This window comes from Cervus elaphus, chromosome 13 (genome assembly GCF_910594005.1).
Source record: "Cervus elaphus chromosome 13, mCerEla1.1, whole genome shotgun sequence".
Lineage (NCBI taxonomy): Eukaryota > Metazoa > Chordata > Mammalia > Artiodactyla > Cervidae > Cervus > Cervus elaphus.
In genome coordinates, this window is record NC_057827.1 from 71,176,856 (window position 1) to 71,194,540 (window position 17,685).

At 60.6% G+C, this 17,685-nt stretch overlaps 1 protein-coding gene and 1 long non-coding RNA gene across 8 annotated transcripts in view; one reads left to right on the forward strand and one right to left on the reverse strand.

Annotated features, from left to right (window-relative positions):
* Positions 1–17,685, forward strand: part of PACS2 (phosphofurin acidic cluster sorting protein 2) — a 59,267-nt gene that overhangs the window by 26,608 nt on the left and 14,974 nt on the right. For 4 of the 7 annotated variants that reach the window (XM_043922030.1, XM_043922032.1, XM_043922025.1 and 1 more), the window contains exons 2-10: positions 3,940–4,027; positions 7,004–7,093; positions 8,542–8,667; positions 9,611–9,773; positions 10,293–10,366; positions 11,117–11,197; positions 12,279–12,338; positions 15,576–15,733; positions 17,363–17,453. In XM_043922030.1, the coding sequence (XP_043777965.1) occupies positions 3,940–4,027; positions 7,004–7,093; positions 8,542–8,667; positions 9,611–9,773; positions 10,293–10,366; positions 11,117–11,197; positions 12,279–12,338; positions 15,576–15,733; positions 17,363–17,453 (931 nt within the window). The remainder of the gene's footprint in view (positions 1–3,939; positions 4,028–7,003; positions 7,094–8,541; positions 8,668–9,610; positions 9,774–10,292; positions 10,367–11,116; positions 11,198–12,278; positions 12,339–15,575; positions 15,734–17,362; positions 17,454–17,685) is intronic. The other 3 variants (XM_043922027.1, XM_043922029.1, XM_043922026.1) reach the window with 2 other exon arrangements.
* Positions 4,889–17,623, reverse strand: LOC122706662. The gene is made up of 3 exons (XR_006344435.1): positions 17,610–17,623; positions 6,171–6,175; positions 4,889–5,017 (listed from the first exon to the last, which is right to left on the reverse strand). It is a non-coding gene; the product is annotated as an uncharacterized LOC122706662 (long non-coding RNA).

The window sequence follows — 17,685 nt, forward strand, 5'->3', positions numbered from 1 at the left end:
ATTTTCTGGCATATTGAATGCAACACTTTCACAGCATCAGCTTTTAGGGTTTGAAATAGCTAAACTGGAATCCCATCACCTCCACTAGCTTTGCTCGTAGTGATGCTTTCTAAGGCCCAGTTGACTTCACAGTCCAGGATGTCTGGCTCTAGGTGAGTGATCACACCATCGTGATTATCTGGGTCATGAAGATTTTTTTTTTTTTAATGAAGATCTTTTTTGTATAGTACTTCTGTGTATTCTTGCCACCTCTTCTTAATATCTTCTGCTTCTATTAGGTCTATACCATTTCTGTCCTTTATTGTGCCCATCTTTGCATGAAATGTTCCCTTGGTAGCTCTAATTTTCTGGAAGAGTTCTCTAGTCTTTGCTATTCTATTGTTTTCCTCTGTTTCTTTGCACTAATCACTGAGGAAGGCTTTCTTATCTCTCCTTGCTATTCTTTGGAACTCTGCGTTCAAATGGGTATATCTTTTCTTTTCTCCTTTGCATTTAGCCTCTCTTCCTTTCACAGCTATTTGTAAGCCCTCCTCAGACAACTGTTTTGCCTTTTTGCATTTCTTTTTCTTGAGGATGGTCTTGATCACTGCCTTTTGTACAATGTCATGAACCTCCATCCATAGTTCTTCAGGCACTCTGTGTATCAGATCTAATTCCTTGAATCTGTTAATCAGTGTGATTTTGGTATCGACCATCTGGTGATGTTCATGTGCAGAGTCTTCTCTTGCGTTGTTGGAAGAGGATGTTTGCTATGACCGGTGCGTTCTCTTGGCAAAACTGTTCGCCTTTGCCCTGCTTCATTCTGTACTCCAAGGCCAAATTCTCCTGTTACTCCAGGTGTCTCTTGACTAGCTACTTTTGCATTCCAGTCCCCTATAATGAAAAGGACATCTTTTTTGAGTGTTAGTTCCGGAAGGTCTTGTAGGTCTTCACAGAACTGTTCAACTTCAGCTTCTTCAGCATTACTGGTTGGGGCATAGACTTGGATTACTGTGATATTGAATGGTTTGCCTTGGAAATGAACAGAGATCATTCTGTCATTTTTGAGATTGCATCCAAGTGCTGCATTTCAGACTCTTTTGTTGACTCTTTTGTTGAATGAGGGCTACACCATTTCTTCTAAGGGATTCTTGCCCACAGTAGTAGATATAATGGTCATTTGAATGAAATTCACCAATTCCAGTCCATTTTAGTTCACTGATTCATAAAGTGTCGATCTTCACTCCTGCCATCTCCTGGTTTTTTTTTTTTTTTTTGCCATCTCCTGTTTGACCACTTCCAATTTACCTTAATTCATGGATCTAACATTCCAGGTTCCATTGCAGTGTTGCTCTTTCCAGCATCGGAATTTACTTCCATCACCAGTCACATCCACAACTGGGTGTTGTTTTTGCTTTGGCTCTGTCTCTTCATTCTCTCTGGAGTTATTTCTCCACTCTTCTCCTGTAGCATATTGGGCACCTGCTGACCTGGGGAGTTCATCTTTCAGTGTCCTATCTTTCTGCCTTTTCATACTGTTCATGGGGTTCCCAAGGCAAGAATACTGAAGTGGTTTGCCGTTCCCTTCCCCAGTGGACCACGTTTTGTCAGAACTCTCCACCATGACCCATCGGTCTTGGGTGGCCCTACATGGCATGGCTCATAGTTAGACAAGGCTGTGGTCCATGTGATCAGTTTGATTAGTTTTCTATGATTGTGGTTTTCATTCTTTCTGCCCTTTGATGGATAAGGATAAGAGGCTTATCGACTCTTTGTGACCCCATGGACTGTACAGTCCATGGAATTCTCCAGGCCAGAATACTGGGGTGGGTAGCCTTTCCCTTCTCCAGGGGATCTTCCCAACCTAGGGATCAAACCCAGGTCTCCTGCATTGCAGGTGGATTCTTTACCAGCTGAGCCACAAGGGAAGCTCTTCCTGGTTCACACAGTTTTTAATCATAAAAGCATATTGAATTCTATCAGTTTTTCTGAATCAGTTGAGGTCTTCTGGTTTTCGTATTTAGTCTGTTGACATGTATTACATTGATTTCAAATACTGAACCAAACTTGCAAACCAACCCCCTTTGGTTATGGCATATTATTCATTATTCCTTTAATATATGTCTGACTTCAACTTGCTAATACTTTGTTGAAGATGTTTACATGAAGGAATACTGGTCTGTAGTTCCCCTTTTTATACTGTTTTTGCCTGTTGCTGGTGCTGGTACCAGGGTATTTACTAACCACATAAAATGAGTTGAGAAATATTCTCTTCTGTTTTCTGGAAGAGATTTTGTAGGGTTGGTGTTATTGGAGTTTTCTTTCTCACACGTTTTTAGTCGTTAATTCAGCTTCTTTCTATGATCTGTTCTATGATGATGATGGTGACTCTTGCCTGCACTGGCCGTCCGCGGCTGCACTGAGCTTCTCTAGCCTGGAGCTCGGGCCTCTCCCCGGCGGCCCCCCTTGTTGCGGAGCGCGGGCTCTGGGCCTGGGGGCTCAGGAGCTGCTGCTGGCGAGCTTCGTCACCCAGTGGCATGTGGATGTTCCCGCAGCAGAGACCGAACCCGTGGTCCCTAAATCAGCAGGTGAATTCCTATCCCCCGGGCCGCCCGGAAAGTCCTCAGTTTCTTTAGTAGATCCTGCTGAGTTTGGGCAGATTGCAGCTGTCAGGGAGTTGATACTTACAGTCTCAGTTCTCAGATTTTGTGTTCATCAGGTTACCTGTAGGATCCCTCATCATGCTCTTCCACGTCCGTGAGCTCCAGAGTGATGTATCTTCTGATACGGGCCAGTTTTGCCCTCTCTCTCTTTTTCTTTTGTGTTCTAGAGTTTTTAATCAAGTCTATTGCTCTTTCCAAAGAACCAGATTTGGGTTTTATTTTTCTCTAATTGTGTCTTTGTTTTCAGCTTCATTGTTCTGCTTTTATTCTCCTTAATTCCTGCCTTCTCACTTTGGGCTTAATTTGCTCTTTTCCTGGTGTCTTAAGGCAAAGCTTAGATTGTGCACTGGAGAGTGTCTTTCTTCCCCACTGTAAGCATTTGATGCTATGAATCCTCCTCTCAGCACCACTTCCGCTGCATCCCACAATTCTCGACAGTGTCCTTCCAGCTTTCTCTGTGCTGCTGGTGATTTAGCCGAGTGTGGTCGAGTTTCCCAAGTAGCTGATGTTTTCCAGTCGTCTTCCCATCTCTGATTTCTAGCTAGCTCCATTCTCGTCCGAGAACATAGAGTATGTGATTCCTGTTCTTTAGCGTGTGTGTGGAGCATTGCTTCATTGCCCAGGATGTGGTCCGTCCTGGTGAACATGAACTCCTTTCACGTGTCTCCTTCTCTAGCTTTCGCCCTGGCCCCGCAGAGTCAGAGCAGCCCCTGTGGGTGGAGGGGCTGGGCTGGGGGCTGTGAGGGGGGCCCTGCCTTGGGAGGGGTCCTGCTGGAGACCCTGCTGGGGTCTCACTGCGGAGAGTCAGGAACTGTTGGGGCGCACTGGGTCTCCATGCTGGAGTGGAGAGTTGGAGCATCTCCTGCCTGGGAGAGGCCTTGTGTCTGTCTCCTGGCGCCTGTGGACCGGTTGGAGGGCGGATGCATCTCCGTGCAGTCGAGATGGGGCAGGCGGACCCTGCAGAGGAGAGGGTGGGGCCCCAGGTGAACCCTGAGGGCAGGGTCCCTGGGATCCTGCAGCTGGGAGTGGTTCCCTGGGCGCTCTCCGGTCTGTGTCTTTGCCGGCTCTCTGCCCTGCCGGTCCGTGGACCCTCTGCAGGGGGGGGGGCTTGGTCCAACAGCCTCGGCGGCCTGGCTGGGCCTGGGTGGGGGCCCCGGGAGACGCAAGGCCCGTCTCCACAAGTCACCAGGGTGCTGGGGTCGGAAAGCCACGGTCCACGGAGGCCCGGGCTCCGCAGGGTGGGGCGCGGGTACGTCGGAGCCCACGGCCGCCGCTGAGCCTGTCTGTGCCCTCACAGGTTGTGCAGCCTGACCTTGAAGAAGCTGGTGGTCTTCAAGGAGCTGGAGAAGGAGCTCATCTCCGTGGTGATCGCGGTCAAGATGCAGGTGAGGGTTCCCCCTGGCGCCGCCCTGGGGCCCTGCGGGTGTGCGTGCTGCGGGGGGACAAGAGAGGGCCCTCCCCTGTGCAGACCCCCCCCCCCAGCCCCCTGCTCGGTGAAGGGCGCGCCTGCGCAGACCTTTGCTGCGGGCCAAAGACCTGCTCCCTCCTCCTGAGCCCCTCCCCCGAGCCCTACCCCAGGCCAAATGCGCTGTGCTCCCAGGCCCTAGTGCCCAGCGTCCCTCGAGCCTCAGAGGCTCCCCTTCTGCCTTTGAGCAAGCGTCGTGTCTTGAGGGGCCGGGACCCCAGCCCTCAGTGCCCCCTGCGCCCGGCTGCCCTGGAGGAGGGGTCCTGTTAGCCCCGTGGGGGCCCTGGCCCTCTGGGGGTCTGGGTCCCGCGTCCACTCGTGGGGCGGCTCTTGGCCCTTTGCCGACCCTGTGGCGGGGGCCCTGCCAGGCCCACCACTGCGGCCCCTCCTGCCCCCCAGCGTGGCTCACGGGTGCCCATGGGCGGCTCCTTGAAGGGGGCACGTCCCCGGTGGGGCCTGTCCTCTGAGGACCCCATCGGTCAGCCCCGCAGGGCGGAGTTGGGCCTCACCCCCCACCCCAGGCTGCTGGTGCCCCATTTGCAGCCGGCCTGAGCGCTCTGACCCTGAGGGTCTGGAAGGCTTCCCAACGGGACCTCCGGGAGCAGCTCGGGGGCTCGGGGCCGGGCTGCCCTCTGGACCAGAGGTCAGTGTGGAGCCCAGGGCCTGGGGAGAAGAGCCTGTGTCCGAGGAAAGGCCCCTGGCCCCGAGGGGCAGCGGCACTCCCAGCTCACGGGGCGATGCCTACGCAGAAATTGGCCCTGCCAGCTCGCGGGCGGCCCGCTCTGCTCGGGGCCCCCTGGCCCGGGAACCTCTCTGGGTCAGAGCAAGGGGTGGACCCTCCCTGGCCCCCACTACCCGTGCCGTCGACCTCTGACAGAACCGACCCCCAGCTGGGCCCCCGTCCCTCCAGCTGCCCTTCCCCAAGGTCCCGCCTGGACCCCGTCCCTACGGAGCATTCGGCCTCTGACGAGTCCAGGCCCCCTCGCAGCCACCCCGCCTGTCCTGTGAGTTCACCTCGGCGCCCGCTCCACCGGCCTGCCCCCCACGTGGCCTCCTCCCCGGCTTGTCCTTGGGCCTCCAGTCCACTCCCGGCTCCTCCACCGCCCCCAGGCCGTCAGAGCAGATGAGCTGGCCCCCTGACTGACCGCTGTGGTCGCTGCCGCCCCTGCCCGCATCCTTGCTGGGACCCCCATTCACCTGGCACAGGCCTGTCCATTCAAGGCCTGACCCAGACGGGCTCAGGGGTGCAGGGAACTTGGGGCTATGGCTGTGATGGGCACAGGGGCAAGGCCGGGGATGGGGAGCGCCAGGCCGCGGGGGTGTCCGCCCTCTGAGCGTGCGGGGGTCCGGCAGAGCAGCCGCGGGCAGAGCGGCCCCAGCCCCCACGTGCGTATAGAGGGCACTGTCCTCCTTGCGGGCTCGCCGCGGTGCCCTCACCCCTGTGGCTCCGTCAGCGTCTTCTCCGGGACCTGCACCCGCTCCTGCCCTCACCCGTCTCTGAACCCCTCATCCCGGTTGCACGTTGGGGAGCCCCCATCTGCCGCGGGGTGACCTCTACTGGCCCGCCCGGCCCTGTGAGCCTGGCTCCTTGCGGTGCTCCCCGGACGTGGGGCTGAGTTGGTCCCTCTGTGTCTGCGTCCTGCGCTCAGCGGAGCCAGTTCTGAGGCTGTCTGTGTTGGGACAGCTGTTTTTAAGATGATGCTATGGTGAACATCTTTAATCCGTTTGGAACTTCTTGTGGGCCAAGGTTTGAGGTCGGGACTGGGTGTTCTCTGCGGACCATCTGTCCACGTATCATGGCCATTTAGTGAGTAACTTTTCCTGTCAGGGGCCTCCCTTGTGGCTCAGCTGGTAAAGAATCCGCCTGCAATGCGGGAGACCTGGGTTCGATCCCGGGGTCGGGAAGATCCCCTGGAGAAGGAATAGGCTACCCATGCCAGTATTCTGGCCTGGAGAATCCCACGGACTGTACAGCCGCAAAGAGTCGGACACGACTAGTCAGTCGTGACTACTTTCCCCTTCACTTTTCCTGCCAGCCCCCAGCTCCTTAGCGGGTTGCGCACCGGGTCTGTCTTTACTTCCGTCCCCGTGTTCTCCGGGTCTGGTTCGGGGCTGGTGCTGCCCTCCCCGTCCTGCGGCCGTGCTGCTGGGCTTCAGTCACTGACCGCCTCACCCATTCTGCTATGGGCGGCGGGGGGGGGACCCCGTCATCGTCCTGCCTTCCTGGGGACACGTGGCCTCTCGCATGTCTGCTCATCCACCTTCATCTTTGTCCCATGAGTGCAGGGAACTTGGCCGTGACCCATCTCAGTCTCCTTTCTCAGGCGCTGGGACAGACCTCTAGAGGAGGTTGTCCAGTGGCTCAGTCGTGTCCATCTCTTTGTGACCCGATGGGCTGCAGCACACCAGGCTTCCCTGCCCCTCACTATCTTCCAGAGCTCGCTCAAACTCACATCCGTTGAGTCGGTAATGCCACCCAAACATCATCCTCTGTCGTCCCCTTCTCCTCCTGCCTTCAGTCTTTCCCAGCATCAGGGTCTTTTCCAATGAGTCAGCTCTTCGCATCAGGTGGCCCAAGTATTGGAGCTTCAGCTTCAGCATCAGTCCTTCCACTGAATATTCAGGGCTGATTTCCTTCAGGATGGACTGGTTGGATCTCCTTGATGTCCAAGGGACTCTCCAGAGACTTCTCCAGCACCACAGTTGGAAGCAGGTCAAAGAATGCGGGCTGTCTTGAGGCTCCGGATAGCCCCCGCGCCGTGGTGCCTGTGGGAATCACGCCCAGGCCGCCCCCTCCCGGCTGCGGCTCTCCAGCCGACTGTCTGAAGGGCGCTGCCTCGCCGGTGTTCGCCGCCTCGCTGCCCCTTCTGAGCCCCACTGCCTTGCTCTGTGCCAGGGCTCCAAGCGGATCCTGCGCTCCCACGAGATCGTGCTGCCCCCTAGCGGACAAGTGGAGACCGACCTGGCGCTGACCTTCTCCCTGCAGGTGGGCCCCGCCCCGCGCGCGCGCACGGACGGCCCGTCTCCCACCGGGCGGGCTCTCCAGGGTTAGAAACGTGGCTGGGGTGTTAGGTCGAGTCTTTCCTCACCTTCCCACGATGAAGAGAGGGTGGTGAGGCCAACACTCAGGTGCTCGGGTTCGGTCGTCTCATCCGTGTTTAGAAGAGATGCGTGTTGGGGCGGGGCAGTAAGCAACTCGACATTTCAGACAAAAGGAGAGGAAGCGGGAAGGGGCCGCGGAAAGCCAGGGCTGTAAGTTCAAAGCCCTCGGGTGTTCTGGGCTGCACCGCTGGTGGGCTTTAGACCGGGACTCCCCCACCATGTGTGAAACTGGGGACTCCTGTGGGGCGGGGTGGGCAGACCAGCACCCCCCAGGCTCCTCCTCCCCCCACTTCTCTTTGCATAATTAAGACCCAAGTTGTTTCATTCATCCCATGGAGTTCTGGCTGAGCACACCTGCTGTATTAGCGTCACTGCCTCCAAACCCCAGAAACCCCTGTTGCTGTGAGCGCGTAAGATGGGACTGTGCTGCGGCCGGTCTGCAAGACCGGGGCAGCGTTCCCCCCCCCGCCCCCGCCCCCCAGACCGTCTGCAGGAGCCCTGCTAGCCTCTCCCCCAACACCGCCCCCCAGACCGCCTGTGAGACCCCTGCAAGCGTCCCCCCCCCCCCGCCTCCGCCCCCCAGACCATCTGCAGGAGCCCTGCTAGCCTCTCCCCCAACACCGCCCCCCAGACCGTCTGCAAGAGCCCTGCTAGACTCTCCCCCCCGCCCCCGCCCCCTAGGCCGCCTCACTGCCCGAGCCCCACAGCAGCTTCTGGGTTTTGTGTTGACTTTTCTTTTGGAGGGGGATAGTGAGGAGAATCAGGTTCTATTGTTTTATTTATTTATTTGGCCACGCCAAGTGGCTTCTGGGATCTCAGCTCCCCAGCCAGGGACTGAACATAGGCAGTGAGAGCCAACCGCCGGACCACCGGGGAATGCCCCAGGAATCAGGTCTGTTGAGTGTAATTTCCAAGCGTGCAGTTCACTGTTTTCAAGTCTGTGGCTCCTTGGGTGTGGACGCTCTTGGGGTGTCGCCCCCACCGCAGCCCGCTTTTAAAGTAGGTTGTTAGGCATGACCCTCGAGGAAACGTTCACGTTTGCTCTGAGTGCGCCAGCGTGGACAGCCACCGTGGGCCCGGGAGCGGGAGTGGCCGCTTGGATCCAGGGTGCTGGGCGGACACGGCGCCCTGGGCCACCAGGCAGGTGCCCCACTGAGCAGTTACCGTAGACGCACGGGCTGACCACACGGCACATGTCTGCCGCCAGTGGCCCTTCCTGGTGACCGAGGCCCGCGGTGACCAGCGGGCAGGGAGGCCCCAGGCTCAGGCGTGTGGCCCGTGGGTGTCGAGGGCATGGCCATCTGTGTCACTGTAGCCCCCCCTCCTCCGCAGTACCCCCACTTCCTGAAAAGAGAAGGCAACAAGCTTCAGATCATGCTGCAGCGAAGAAAGAGGTACAAGAACCGAACCATCCTGGGCTACAAGACGCTGGCCGCCGGCTCCATCAACATGGCCGAGGTGAGGGCGGCGGCCAGACGGTCTCCTGTGCCTCCTGGTGGGTGGGGCGGGGGTGGGGGTCGTCCCTGCAGGCACCCAGCCCTCACTGCCCGCCTGAACCTCCTGCCCAGCGGGAAGCAGGCTGCCCGGGTGGGTGGTGGGCCAGGGCGCTGCCAGCCCCCTTTGTTAACACGGCTTTTTTAGTGATGGTGATAGGAGGAGGTGCTGCTTTTCTCAAAAGCCTCAATTTCTTACTTGACTAAAGAGTTGGCCGCTCCAGCTGAGTCCCCCAAATTAGAAAAGAATCTGGTCCCTAAAACTCCAGCATCTAGCTGTATTTGATCAGATGACCCCAAACACAGCTTCTAAAACATGGAGGCATTTGCTCACTGGCTTGTCCTGACGAGGCCCATCCAGGCGAACTGCTTGGGCACCTGGGATCCTAGTGGAGCACAGGTGGGCCTGGGGGGCTCTGCTGCTCAGAGAGAGGTCTGCTTGATTCTCTCGTGATCAGAGCGGCCCCAGGGCTTCCCCGTCCTGTTGGGTGATACCCAGGGGGTGTCCGCTCTGTGGCACCAGGGCCCCAGGCCCGCTCGGGGGGCCCGTCCTCCTTGGCCCCCCAGGGCCTGGTCCCTGGCGTTGCATCCTGAGGCTCAGGCCCTGTCTGGGCTGGCCCCTGGGGCTTCACACACTGCCCACTGCCACGGCGCCCCTCCTCGACAGCCTGTAATGCTCAGGAGCTGGGCCTGGCGCTGACCTCCCCGCTTGATGTAGCAGGCCCCCTCGCGGCCCGGCCACTGGCTCCGTGTCCTCTTGTCCTCCTGCCCCTGTGCGCCCCCTGCCCCCCCCATGCTTGCCCGGCTGACCGTGGCCCCTCTGGTCACTGCCGAGAGGAAGGCCCAGCGGACCCCCGCATGTGCCCCCAGCGCGGGCCAGCAGGGCCTTCAGAGCCGCACCCCCGCAGGTGTTGCAGCAGCCGGCGGAGGGCGGACAGGTCCTGAGCCTCTGCAGCAACATCAAGGAGGCCACGGTCAAGGTGGCCGAGATCTGGATCTTCTCACTGTCCAGCCAGCCCATTGACCACGAGGACAGTGCCATGCAGGCCGGCCCCAAGGCCAAGTCCGCCGGTGAGTGCTGCCTCGGGCCGCCTCTCTTCCGGGGACGCCGCCTCCTGGCTATGCGCCTGCGGGCGTGAGGAGCTGGGGAGGGGACACAAGGGTCTGCAGGAGGCCCTCTGGGTGGTGGGCGTCCCAGCCCCGCCTGCACACAGGGACCCAGCTACTGAGCGAGTCGCGGGAAGCCATGGTGCCTTCTCGGGTCTGACACCGTCCTGGGCTGTCTCTTCCGGCACAGCTGGGGTCACTGTCTCCCCTGAGGTGGGGGTGGGCAGACAGGGACCAGTCCAGCCAAAGATCCAGGACCCTGTGGTGGGCAGGAAGGGCCAGACCACGGTGGGGGGACGCGTGGGGGTGAGCCCTGTGAGGGGCAGGAAGACGACCGGGGGGGACACCTGGGGGCCGTGTTCGCGCGGCCCCTGCACAGAGGGGGGACCCGTGGGGGCCGTGTCCACGCGGCCCCTGCACAGAGGGGCCGGACACCGGGGGTCCGAGTCTCAGGGTGCCCCCCTCTGTGCGCCCGCTCCGCAGAGAACTACTCGGAGGAGGAGTACGAGAGCTTCTCCTCTGAGCAGGAGGCCAGCGATGATGCCGTGCAGGGGCAGGTAGGGCTGAGGGGTGACGAGGGGCAGGGGCAGGTAGGGCTGAGGGGTGACGAGGGGCAGGGGCAGGTAGGGCTGAGGGGTGACGAGGGGCAGGGGCAGGTAGGGCTGAGGGGTGACGAGGGGCAGGGGCAGGTAGGGCTGAGGGGTGACGAGGGGCAGGGGCAGGTAGGGCTGAGGGGTGACGAGGGGCAGGGGCAGGTAGGGCTGAGGGGTGACGAGGGGCAGGGGCAGGTAGGGCTGAGGGGTGACGAGGGGCAGGGGCAGGTAGGGCTGAGGGGTGACGAGGGGCAGGGGCAGGTAGGGCTGAGGGGTGATGAGGGGCAGGGGCAGGTAGGGCTGAGGGGTGACGAGGGGCAGGGGAAGGTAGGGCTGAGGGGTGACGAGGGGCCGGGGCAGGTAGGGCTGAGGGGTGACGAGGGGCAGGGGCAGGTAGGGCTGAGGGGTGATGGGGGGGAGCAGGGGGCAGCTAGGGGGCTGAGGGGGGTAACGGGGAGAGTTACCAGTTACGGGGGGCAGGGGGGGTCAGGGGAGAGTAACCAGTGGGTGCTCCAGGCAGTAAGGGTTGGGGCTGGGTAACCGGGGCCACTGGAGCCGCGTGGGGCCCCTGAAGGGACATGAGGACCCCCCAGAGCCACCAGCACAGGGTATCCTGGGGCCTGGACGCCGCGAGCATGCGCTCTGACGCCCAGAGTCCGTGTGGGGAGGGTCCCCGGGCCCCGCATGGGGCTCAGGCGTGGCGTGTCTCTGCAGGATTTGGACGAGGACGACTTTGATGTGGGGAAGCCCAAGAAGCAGCGGCGATCGATAGTAAGAACGCCGTCCATGACCAGGGTCGGTGGAGACTGGTTTTACTAACCTGGGGAAGCGGGGGGGCGGGGGTCTGGGGCGGGCAGGGTGTGGGGCGGCCCGTCCGATCGCATGCTGCCCCGGAAGCCTGGCTCTGTGGCTTCTCCTGAGGTCCAGCCTCTTCCCTGCAAATGGCGTGAAGGTGGGTGGCCCTACGCCATGGCCTCGCCTTGGGAGGAGGGCCCCCATGGTATCAGCGGGCCAACCCCAGGCTGCGGGCCACAGGCCCGGAGGCAGCGGGCAAGGCCAGTCCCTGAGCAGAGCCCAGCCGGCTGCCTGCCGCTTGGCCTGGACACGCCCAGTGTGAGGCCGGCCCCTGTCTGCTCTGGGCAGGCGGGCCCAGGGCTCGGAAGGGCTGCCGGGCCCTCCTCCAGAAGGGAGGTCCAGGCAGAGCATCCACCCTGGTGCCCGGCTGCCCCGCGTGCCGGGCCACAGCCCCAGGCCAGGCCAGCGTAGAGGGCGGCCGGGGAAGCCTCAGAGCCGACCCCTTGCCCCAGAGCCCCCCACCCTCGGCCAGGCCAGGAGGCCACGGGCTGGTTCCTGAGTACTGAGTGAGCCAGCTGTCCGGACCGCAGTGCGTCCAGAAGTGCTGGGACAGCGTCTGTGTGAGCCTCGGGCCCAGGGCCCGACGCCCAGCTTCTGTGGAGAGAGCCGGGGCTCCTCCTGTCGGGTCGGTGCCAGAGCTGAGCCCTGTGGCCACGGCTCCGCTGGGAGCAGATGGGCCCCCGCACCCTGGCCGCCACCGCTGGGAGCAGATGGGCCCCCGCACCCTGGCCGCCACCACGGTCCAAGGAGGCAGGGTGGGGCCTCACGCTTGGAGGCTTCTGGAAGAGCCGTAGATTCCCCTCCGTCCCCGCATTTGGCCCCCGACCACCAGCCCGTCTGTGGGCCGTTTCCAAGTGTGAGCACAAGGGTGGTTTCACACTTTGAAAACGCCTGCCGCTGCTGAAGTGCGGGCGGCTGGAGGTCACGGGTCTCGGCTGTCTGAGCCAGTCCGCCCGCTGCCGTGCCGCCGTCACTGAGGAGCAGCCCCGTGCACTCTGACCGCGCCCCGCTTGTCTTGCAGCAGCAAAACTTCAAGCAGAAAGTGGTGGCCCTGCTGCGGAGGTTTAAAGTCTCCGACGAGGTGAGGGGGCGGCCCCCGGCAGCGGGGGCCCTGGTGGGAGGAGGGCCTGGAGCCCAGCTCCGGGCGGGTCTCCGGCAGCGCTGTCTTCGTCCAGGAGTGTGGACCGGGGGGCCCACCCCCAGGGCCGCTCGGGGGGCGGGCAGAGGCCAGGCAGTGCCCACCGAGCTTCCTGAACGACAGATCGCTGGACAGACCTGGAAGAAAGCGGGATGTTGTCTTTCGGGGGGGGGGGGGTGACCACGGGCTTTTGTGTCTCGCAGTGTTTTTTTTTAAGTCAGCTTTATTTTTCAGGGCAGTTTTAGGTTCACAGCAAAACCGAGCAGAGTTTCCATGTACCCTGTCACCACACACACGGCCTCCCCGACTATCAAACCGTGTGCTGTAAAATTTCTTCTTTTTGCTTTCTTTTAATCTCCAAATGATGAGTTTGTAGAACTTTGATAACCAGAAGAAAAATGCCTGGTTTTTCTTAAATGTGATCAGAGGACAGTTCGTCCCCAGGCTCTGGACCCACCCAGGGCGTGTGGCATGCAAGTGTCTGAGCCCCAAGGCCTTGTCACCACGTGGGTCCCAACAGTGAGCGGTTGCTGCTGAGCCGTGAATGATGCCGGGATTCTTGGCCTCCGGAGGACAGGAATTCAATGCAGGGCCAGTGTTGAGGCTTGATGGCTCAAAGCTTTTGTGTGATAAAGATTTATTAAAGTATGAAAGAGAGAGAGACAGCTTCTGACACAGGCATCGGAAGGGGGCAGAAAGAGGGCCCCCCTGCTGCTGCTGCTGCTGCTGCTAAGTCGCTTCAGTCGTGTCTGACTCTGTGCGACCCCATAGACGGCAGCCCACCAGGCTCCCCTGTCCCTGGGAGTCTCCAGGCAAGAACACTGGAGTGGGTTGCCATTTCCTTCTCCGATGCATGAAAGTGAAGCCGCTCAGTCGTGTCCGACTCTTAGCGACCCCATGGACTGCAGCCCAGCAGGCTCCTCCGTCCATGGGGTTCTCCAGGCAAGAGTACTGGAGTGGGTTGCCATTGCCTTCTCCGGCCCCCCTGCTAGTCTTTAGGAATAAGTTACATGCCTGTCAGGAGGCTGTTAATTAGAGAAATAAAATCTCTCAAAACTCAGAGATTGTTACCAGGCCCCTCACCCACAACATGCATTCTAAGATAACATTGGCACAAGGCGAGTCATCCCAGGCTGTGAAATGATTGACGTGAATCTTGAAGAAAAGCAGGTTTCCAAGCAAATACATGGTCTGGTTAACAGAGCTTAAGAGAACATTTGCGTGGGTAAAATCATGCTGGTTTGTCAAGACTGTTCTGAGTCTTAGGTGGAACTGACTTGAAGAAAGACAGAACCTAGAGTAAATACACAGTTCGTTAACACAGCTTAAGAAAAACGTTTCCGTAAGAAAAACGCGTTAGTTCGCTCAAGGTTTGAGAAAAGTTCAGGTGGAACCAGGTGTCGTCATGGCAACATAGAATTTTAAAAGAAACCTTTTAAATTTGTATAGAGGAGGGGGAAAAAATCTGACGCTGTAGTTTTTTCCTCTTGCCGCTTGAGAGAGATAAAAAATGTCTGACACTTGCAGCCTGTTTCCCCCGTGTGGAGACCCCTAGCCTTCCTGCCTGTCACCCTCCCAACGGCACGTGTGAGCACGCACGTGTGATGTGAGCGTGCTGCCCGGAAGCGGCGGCCATGTGTCCGCAGGCGAGGCGGGCGCCGTCCCCTTGTGGCGGCTCCTCACGTGAGCCGCTCAGAGCCAGGCCACTCAGCCGTGGTCCTCCCCACACTGGCCTCCAGGTTCACACGACTCCTTAGCAGACCTCCAGCTACCCTTCTGCAGAAACTAACCACCTAGTGCTGAAACTTACACATGAATGCAAGGGACCCAGAATCAACAAGGCCGTCAGTGAGGAAGAGCAGACGTGGAGGACTCACACTGTCTTCAGGACTTGGCAAAAGCCGCCGTCCTCAGCGGATCAGTGAAGTGAGGTTAAGTCGTTCTGTTAACGGTCAGCTGATTTCCAAGCAGACCATTCAATGGGGGGGAAAAGAGCCTTCTCAGCACCTAGTGCTGGAACAGTGGGTTGTCTGGGCACAGAAGAGTCCCCTCCTCACAGTGCACACAAAAATTAACTCCAGGTGAGTCAAAGACCTAGCTATGTGGGCTAAAACTTATAGAGCTCTTAGAAGAAAACAGGAGTGCTTGTGAGCTTGGATCAGATATGACACCAAAAGCATGAGCAAACAAAGATGAAGCAGGTAAGCTGGACTCCATCAAAATTTAAAACGCTGTGCTCCAAACAGTACCATCAAGAAGGTGAAACAACAGCTCACAGGATAAAATGTTTTGCAGATAATATATCTGGTAAGAGACCTGTAATCCAGAGCATATAAAGAACACTTACGACTCAGAACAACACAATGAAAAAACTGTCCGCTTTAAAAAGTGGGCAAAGGACCTGACGAGAAACTCCTCCAAAGAAGAAATACAAACAAGTCAGTAAGCACATGAAGAGATGCTTGGCATTGCTAGTCATCGGGAGTGCAGATCAGTAGATGCCTCTCGGTAGCCGCTGGGCTGGCCGTCCCCAGGGACACGGAAGATAGGTGTTGATGGGGACGTGTGACCATCTGAGCCCTCACGTGCTGGAGGGGACACCCGTAGTGGGACCACTTTGGAAAAGAGGCTGAACGGGTTAGACACCCTTGCCAGGCACGCAGCAGTGCCCCGTGTTGCCCCGTGAGGAGGAGACCTGTCCACACAGGCCAGGGGCGTTACGGGAGCTTCTCTGTAGCCACAGATCCTGGGAGCACGCTGTGACCCATCGTGAAGACCCACTAGCAAGGAGGAGCCAGCTGTGGGCGCGTGTGCATGCGTGCACGCACACACACTCACTGACACTCACACGCTGTTATGCTGAGGGGAGACTGCAGGCCAAGTGACTCCAGGGCGTGTGCCCTCCTGGGAAGGCCCAGTGCACAGGCCTGGGAGACTGTCGGGGTGGGGGCGCCCGGGGAGGGCAGCTTCTGTTGTCGGAGCGCTGCCGGATGCTCTAAAGGCTGTGCTGGAGTTGCAGGCTTCCCAGGCTGGGGAGGAGAGCTGAGCCAAGCGCCCACGTGACCGGAGGCCTCAGCGGGACGCCCAGGGCCCGCAGGGACCGGCTGGAGGAAGGGTGCCGGGTGGCCGAGCAGTCTCCTCCCGTCTGTCCCGCAGCCTCACACCTCTGGCCTCACGTAGGTCCTGGACTCGGAGCAGGACCCTGCAGACCACGTCCCCGAGGTCGAGGAAGACCTGGACCTTCTGTATGACACGCTGGACGTGGAGAACCCCAGCGACAGTGGCCCTGACATGGAGGACGACGACAGCGTCCTCAGCACCCCCAAGCCGAAGCTCAGGTGGGTGCGGCCAGCATCCCGGACGTGGGCACGGCCGCCGGCCTTCAGAGCCGGCAGTCGGCAGGGGCGAGCCGCGAGGAGGCCCATTGGGTGGTCGTCGGGGCCGGAAGGCCGTCTGGGGTGTGGGCTCTGGGGAGGGGTGGACAGGAGGCACTGACTCTGAGGGGGCCCGGGGTCTGCGGGCCTTCAGGGGTGGGGCGTGGCGAAGGGAGAGTCCAGTCTGGAGTCAGCTGGGGTCAGCCCCTCAGGAGGCCGTGTCCAGGGAGGAGGGGCGGGTGGGATGTGGACCCCGGAGGGACCAGTGGGTGCCCCGGGGCTGTCCATCCTGCTGGGAGCCAGGGGGCACTGGGGGAGGTGGGGGGCTGCGGCCTGGCCTGGGGCTGGGGGAGCGTGCGGGTCTGAGTCCAGGAGCCCACGTCAGAGGCAGGAGGATCTGTGGCCTGGCTGATCTTTAGACGTTCAACAAGCACAAATCAGAACCCGGGGAGCACCCAGGAGGGGGCTGGCGTGTTGTCACCTGCCCCCCGCAGCCTTGCAGACCTCTCACGGAGAGACCCCCTCAGGGCGGAACCGCCCCTCAGAGTGGGACCCCCCATGGCAGACCCCCCCCATGGCGGGACCCCCCCTCAGGGTAGGACTGCCCCCTCAGAGTGGGACCCCCCCAGGGCAGACCCCCCCCCACGGCGGGACACCCCCAGGGCAGACTCCCCCCAACAGGAGATTGCCCCCCCATGGCAGCCTCCCCCACGGTGGGACACCCCCACGGCGGGACCCCCCCTGGGCAGATACCCCTCCACAGCAGATTTCCCCCCCATGGTGGGGACCCCCTCTGGGGCAGACACCCCCACACACAGCAGATTGCCCCCCCACAGTGTGACCCCCCCAGAGCAGACTCCCCCCACGGCGGGACCCCCCCCATGGCAGATGCCCCTCACAGCAGATCGGCCCCCCATGGCAGCACCGCCGCTGCCCCCGCCCACGGCAGAGTCCTGACCAGCGAGTGACTGCTGACTTGGCCCCCAGTCTCCTCCCCCTGGAGGGGCGGCTGCAGGCTCGGGTCAGGGGGCCCGCTTCCCTTCTTTCTGCCCACGACCCCTCCACTTTCAAGGCCAGCACGGTGGGCCCCTGACCCCTCTCTGCCTTCAGGGGGGGCAGGTCTGCTTCTGACAGCTGATGCCTGTCTGACCCGCGCTGTCCCCACTGGAAGCCGTGCCGCAGGGCGAGCCCCCGGCCCCCCGGCCCAGTCCTGGGCGGAGGTATGGCATCTCGGGCCTCATCCCGCCGCCTCGCACTGCGGTCCAGCCTCACAGTTCCACACCCGTGTGGCTTCATCACCAGACGCTGCAGGGATCCCGCCCCTCGTCCCCTCGTTAACTTGACCTTCAGTTCCTGTAGTCTGGCCCGGGGGGCCCAGGTGCCCCACCCATCAGGCCTCCAGGTGTCGGGTGCCCCGGGCCAGCCCCCAGGGGGTGGGGGCTTCGGGGCACAGGTCTGCTGGCTGGCTCTCAGGCCCGCGGTGTCCTCGCCTGTGCTGTGGCCCTCGAGGGTGGGGCCTGCTCTGCGCTCGACCCTGCTGGGCTCCGTGGGGGTGTGCCAGAGGACAACGCACTCTCTGTCCCCACCTCCCAGGCCGTACTTCGAAGGCCTGTCCCACTCCAGCTCACAGACAGAGATCGGGAGCATCCATAGCGCCCGCAGCCAGAGGGAGCCTCCCAGCCCGGTGAGCACCCCTGCTGGGGTCCTCAGGCGGGCGGTGGGCACCCTGATCCTCCCGTCTGAGTCACTGGAGGCTCTGACAAGCCCAGGGCTCAGTGCCTCCTGGTTTCTGGTGTGGTCTGAGTACCCTGCCCAGTGACTGTCGTGGGGTGGCCCTGACCCCACGGTCCAGGAAACGCTCGCTGGCCAGTCTCCCCAGGCTGCCTCCCAGCCCAGAAGCCCATGCCCAGGGGTGA